Source organism: Benincasa hispida, chromosome 5 (assembly GCF_009727055.1).
Source record: "Benincasa hispida cultivar B227 chromosome 5, ASM972705v1, whole genome shotgun sequence".
Taxonomy (NCBI): Eukaryota; Viridiplantae; Streptophyta; class Magnoliopsida; order Cucurbitales; family Cucurbitaceae; genus Benincasa; species Benincasa hispida.
The window spans coordinates 28,844,447-28,850,670 of NC_052353.1; the positions used below are offsets into that span (position 1 = coordinate 28,844,447).

General features: G+C 35.5%; 1 protein-coding gene across 2 annotated transcripts; it reads left to right on the top strand.

Moving 5' to 3' along the window:
- LOC120077075 lies at nucleotides 1-5,985 on the top strand. 2 transcript variants are annotated; one of them, XM_039030928.1, is made up of 3 exons: nucleotides 1-339; nucleotides 2,990-3,146; nucleotides 3,627-3,780. In XM_039030928.1, the coding sequence occupies exons 1-3, from the start codon at nucleotides 166-168 to the stop codon at nucleotides 3,686-3,688; spliced, it is 393 nt and encodes a 130-aa protein (XP_038886856.1). In that variant the 5' UTR covers nucleotides 1-165; the 3' UTR covers nucleotides 3,689-3,780. The 2 variants fall into 2 exon arrangements, with proteins under 2 accessions (XP_038886856.1, XP_038886855.1); XM_039030927.1 differs by lacking the exon at nucleotides 3,627-3,780 and adding an exon at nucleotides 5,582-5,985 and having other exon boundaries at nucleotides 5-339.
- The last annotated feature ends 239 nt before the right edge of the window (nucleotides 5,986-6,224 follow it).

The window sequence follows — 6,224 nt, forward strand, 5'->3', positions numbered from 1 at the left end:
GGAATGAAATTTGGCACAAATAGCAAATCTAAGAACGATAAAGCGGAAACATCGAAAGTTCTCATCGAATGCAAAGCATGATCGGGTGGGTTCTTAGCTCCCTCGCTAAGTCTCTACACGGATCATGAAGTTGAACGATAATTAGCGTCGGAGAAGATTCGGATCATGGAGGACAAGGGCAAAGGAACGGACAGATGGAGCGGTGCCGTAGCCAATCTCACAGAGATGGCCTCCAACCTAGAGTCACTCCAGAAGCTTTTACTGAAGAAAGCCGTCTATGTAGACGACGAGACGTTTGCCAGAGCTTCATTGTGCTCCCAACAAGCAAGGACGATTAAGGTTACTAGACTCTCCCTTGATTTCTTTTTCTTGTTCTGTAGTGGGGTATTTTTTTAATCTCATTTTTGGTTTGGAATTTCGATTTTGCTATTTGAAAATGGGTGGAGTGATGAACTGATGGGATTTCTGGAGGATGATTATTGAAAATTGCCCTCGCTCGTATTACCGATCTAAATGTTATTTTGCATGCTATATACAGAATCGGAGTGATATACATGTTGATCGAGGTTGCTTAGATATCTGAAATCGGGTTTGAAATTTCAATTTTGCTATGGAATGTTGGGGAATGGGGGAGTTAGGGATTGCCCAAAGGACTAGCAGCTTTGGCAGAGTCAGGAAGTCATTCTCTTAATTAGATCCTGTCAAGAGACCATTTTGAATGTGGGGTCTTTGAAGTACCAGTGGGTACGTACACCTGATCTTCGAAGACCTTCTTCGGGAAATGGATGCACTGTGTAGAGTAGTGAACTTCTGCAGAAGTAGTGGGTGGAGATGACCAGCTCTCAGGTAAAAATTGAGGCATGCACGTAATGGAGAGGGATATTAAACAAAGAGATACTAATGTACTCACTGGGTCGGGAGAATCCAAGGATCAGTTTAAGGGCTTGTGGAGCATTGAGGAAGTTGAAGCACTATAACTCCATTATGAACATATGGAGTTAAAAAATATTGATGCTGGAGAGCAAGGGAATGTTGGATGATGACAAGTGTCAAGTACTTTATTTATTTATCTTATAGTTATAATTGGTGTATGGGGGACCTCAATCTTTGCAATCAGCACATGGCTCACTTGACTAGTCCCTAAGGAGGCTCGAGGCTTCATCCACTCGAAGGTTAACTCTTGGAGACAGTATGGTTTTAAAAATTATTTATTTATTTTTTTCCCCATTTGGAGCTTTTGATCCAAGACCTTGTATGGTATGGTATTTCTAGACATCACGAAACCCTTGCCACCAGAATTTTTCTTGAGGATCGTATAGGGTTAATACCATGAGTGCAACCCAAGCCAGAATGCCTAATCGCATTGAACATGGAATCAACTATAGCAATTGAAAATGGGTTGACATGGACCAAGGAACCTCTTCATGCAATTCAGAACCAGAAGATGCATGTAGTTCTGCTTTATTACTTGAATGGTTGGTCAAATGAGCCTCGTCCATGGGAGATGACTATCTCAGATGCCACTCAGCTACTTATTACGTAGCCTTGGAGTGAAGAGTGTATGAATGATCAAGGACGTGCCCTATGTGGAGTCTAGGGAGGGGCTTCATGAGTTTTTTTAATCATCTTCCAATCGAAGGGATCTAGGGATAGTTGTGCATCTATTCCTCTTTAGTATGTTAACATTTAGGCTGAGGACCAAGATTTTTGACATCGTTTAGGCTAGGGACCAAGATTTTTGACATCTTCTAATCTCGGCCTCCATTCTCCAAGTCAACCAGTTATTAAAAACCTGGCTCTGATATCACATGTCATGAGGCTAAATCTTGAACACAAATTTTTCACATCGTGCAGCACTTAGAGGCTCTCTAGTCTGCCTACCCATATCATGGACCGTGGGACTAGACTTTAGGACTCCTCTTAGCCAGCATTCCTTACCTTACCTTAGTATGGTTTGTAACATAAGGTTAGTGCAAAAGTAACCACTCTCCTCAACTCTCCCAAGCCTCTCTTTGGAACTTGACTCACAACAACCTCCTTCACGGTTCACACAATGTTCGTTGGACAAGTAAGAGCAAGCCAACACACAACAAAGCCACACAATGTCAACCTTTATTGCCTTATGGGAAACTCCATCCCAACCTCTCTGTACAATTCTAGTATACAGGAATAGTTGTTACAAAGCATGTCATCCTTACATGGACAGACCCTAAGGCACCAACCCTAGGTAACAAAGCGTATCACGACCTCACATTAAGCTTGGCTAAGCCTAACAACGGGTTCACTCCAACAACCCATTGAAGTCTATCATCAAGGTACCCCTTGATGAACCTCTCGACCCTTTCCATAGGAACTTGACTACACAACCTGTAGGCTAAGCCCTCATTATAGAAGAGACCCTCTCATGCAGAATCCCTCAACTACATGTTGTATAGGATATGAGACGGGATGGAATCGATCGAATCGATCTCAATAGAATGGATTGATTGCATTGGATGGATCCCAAAGTTCAATGGGCAAAAGGAATGCTCTTGGAACTTTTTCTTTGACAAGTTTGCCTGGAGGCTGGAATGTTGTAGAAGATTTTTTGTTCCAAATACCCATAAACGAGAAATATCTGGTACTTGCCTGGGCTTTCAGCATCTTGGTGCATTAAGTTATATTTTTTAAAATTAAGTTTGTAGGATGATTTTAAATAGAAAAATACATTTAGTATCTTGCATTCTATATTTGAATACAACTACTTTATTATTGGGTTTTGATACTGGTTGGTCTTTCTTTTACAAATCTTCTTACTACTATTTAGATTACAATGGACTCGTAAATCACTTGATTTAACATCCACCGCAGCATATAAAGATCAAAGATCATACACATGAGCTTAAGTGATGTTGGTTGTTGAAATTGCATGTCATTTGGTTTCTGTATATTGCTGATGTATGATGCAATTTTGCCCACCGGTTATGATAATGAAATAATCTTTTGCTAGGTTCTTGAACAAAGGGTTGAGACTTTGGAAAGGGAACTTGATGCTGCTATCACTGCTGCTGCCCATGCTCGATCAGAAAAACGTCAGGCTGAGGCAGCACAAAGAGCTGCTGAACTACATGTGCAGGAGGTCACCAGAGAGCTCGAGAACACTACAAGTATGAAATATCTTACTTTTTTACAGCCTCTTTTAATTTTCTTGACCTTTAGTCCATTTTAATTTCTAAATAAAAATATTAATAGATTAACCTTGCCATCATACTCAAACATTCCCAAGTTGGAAAGATTTCTATATCATTCTCCCAGGCTTCGCTACAACGTTTTATTAGCATTCTTTTCTTTTGCATTGAGACATTTTTGTGAACATGATTCATCTTGTCAGTTTTGATTGAGAAGCGTCATTGAAGTAATGGGAAGAGATTAATTCTTAAAAGATACAAACCCGCAAAAGGAGTGGAGTGATTTATTTTGTCAAGTGAATTATTAATAAACTCTTCTATTTCCAATGAATTTCTTTTTAAGATAAGAGACCACAGTTTTTTGTTTGGAAATGTACAATAGAAATGACTGTTTAAAATTTTACCACAGTATTCTTTTTCTTTATTCGACTTAAAATCATCAGTTTATCTGTTGAGCAGCAATCTGTCTATTTGGCCTTCAGCGTTGTGGGGTTTGGCTGTGTTTTGTCGAAGTCGTGTGATTGGAGATGACATTGTGATATACATTTCCAACAGAACAGAACGTTGTGATATTTAAAATGAACAGAACGTTGTGACATTGTGATATTTAAAATGTGACGTTGCACCTAACTATTTTTGTTAGTTCATGCAACTTTGGGTGGGTGCTAAAAAGGAGAGAAACAAAAATGCAAATTTATTATTAAGATAAATGAGCATGGTTACATAACTCAAATTTTTGTATGAGTTTGTCAGAAATACTCTCATCTTCAACAGAACAGAACAGAAGGGAGTAAAACTTCTTTCAGAAGTTTTAGTTCAGTAGGCTGTTCTCTGGAGTTACATAGTTGAGGTCAATATATACCTTGAAATATTGGTGATTCTGCACTAATGGAATCAATTTTATATTGTTTACATAATCTAAAACGTCTTCCTTATTTGTTTCACTCGAGCTCTACCAATCAGTGCGGCTATTGGGTTAAATATTTTATACTAATCTTCAAAGAGCGGAAATTGGAATTATAAAGGAATGACAGGCCGGCTTTGGTGGTGTCTAGGGTATATTTTTCAGTATTTTGCCTGTTTTAGAAACATTATCCATTATGTCATAATTTGGAGAAAGTTGAATTATTTTCCCTATTTTCTTTTTTATTTTATTTGGGTGAACTCGATAGTCTATGGATTCCTCCTAGTCTCGTATGAAGACGTTAACTTTTGTAGAGTCCTGATGAAATAAAATTAAAAATTAAAAATTAAATGAAAGGAAAAAATATTTTGTTGGTCCCTAGGTTGTGTCAATTTTATTTAGTCCCTAGGTTTCAAAATGTTACACATTTAGACCCCGTTTAGTAACTATGTTTTTTGTTTTTGTTTTTGAAAATTAAGCTCATCTCATCCACATTTCTTACAATAATTTGCATCTATCTTAAGTACAATGGTTGAATTCTAAGCCAAATTCTAAAAACAAAAACAACTTTTTTAAAGTTACTTTTTTTTTAGTTCTCAAAATTTGGCTTGGTTTTTTAAACCATTGTGAAAAGTAGATAATAAATGAAGAAATTTGGAGGTGGAAGTAGTGTCTATAGGCTTAATTTTCAAAAGAAAAAAATGGTTCCAAACGGGCCTTTAGTCTTTAAATTTTGAGTTTAGTTTCAATTCAGTCTCTAGGTTTCAAAATGTTACAATTTTATCCTTGATATTTGAGTGTTACTTCAATTTGGTCCCTATGTTTGAAGATTTATACTTTTAACTTCGATGATTGCCTAACTACTCATTTTTCGTCGTTAGTGTTAATTTATGTTAATAAATTATAAATCATTAAAAAAAATTATAATCAATTAAGTTTCACTATTTTTTATCACTTTTGAAATTAAATTTAAAATTTCACTTCATAATTATTTTCAATTAATTAATAGAAATTGATGCAAATGATTGAAAGTAAGTATTTAATGAAAATTGAGGTTAAAAATGTAAATTTGAAACCTAGGGACCAGATTGAAGCAAAACTCAAATTTCAAGAGTAAAATTATGCCACTTTGAAACTTTAGGGACTAGATTCAAACAAAACTCAAAACTTAAAAGAGCAAATGTGTAACATTTAAAACCTAGGGACCAAATAGAAATAGAAACTAGACTCAAAACTTAGTGTCCAAAAAAGTATTGTTCCCGACTGAAAATTGTGATATGGAGACACAGAATTATTTCATACCATCTCAATGAAATGGTCTCTTATGAAAATGGTAAATAATGAAAGCAAAAGACTGAAATTTATTAATGTGCAATTATTATTCTTCATGGGTACCGTAGGGAATTTTTCCAAGGAGATGGGTGTTCTTTACTATTTCTGTGTTGATGTTATTGAATGATAATGTAGAGGGTTGTCAACTAAAAATAAGTCACCGATTGCTATGCTGCAGAGGTATTTCAACTGCATATGGATGAATTACGCACGAAGCAAGAAGAAATCGACAAACGTGACAAGGATATTAAGCTCTTGGAAGCAATAATTCAAACTCTTGGTGGGAAAGAATAACGTCTGCAAATATGTGAGGATTTACTTTTGTTAATTAGGATGTTATTTTTCGTTTCTTTTTTTTTCCCCCTTATTGTGTGGGTGAAGTATTAGTGTAAAATATTTATGGATAGTCTGATTGAGTCTAATTAAGAACATGATGTGTAATATATTATTTTGAACTTAGTTTTCAGAATATGGATAAATCAAATTCAAATCACATTTGTGGATAACAATGTACAAGTTATTTGCTCCCATTGTCAACTACTCTGAGAAAGTGAGAATAAAAGAAATTCAGAATGGTACAAAGTTTTAGTTTTTGAGGATGTGTTTGATGAAAATAGTTTACTTTTGTTTCCAGAATTGATTGGAAGAATTATGATTAAGTAGCTAGTAAAAGGTAAAACTTATTATGGGTTTAAAATCATTGTTTGTAGTCCATAATTATTGCCATTATTATTATTATTATAAAAGAAAAATACTTTGTAGTTAAAAAATGTGTGATTGTGGATGCAAACAAACCCAAAAATTTAAATTTAAATAATTTA

Coding starts and splice junctions, on each gene's coding strand:
- LOC120077075 (XM_039030927.1), top strand. CDS start 166: ATGGAGGACAAGGGCAAAGGAACGGACAGATGGAGCGGTGCCGTAGCC. Junction 340..2,989: donor AACAAGCAAGGACGATTAAG/GTTACTAGACTC, acceptor ATCTTTTGCTAG/GTTCTTGAACAAAGGGTTGA. Junction 3,147..5,581: donor AGAGCTCGAGAACACTACAA/GTATGAAATATC, acceptor GCTATGCTGCAG/AGGTATTTCAACTGCATATG.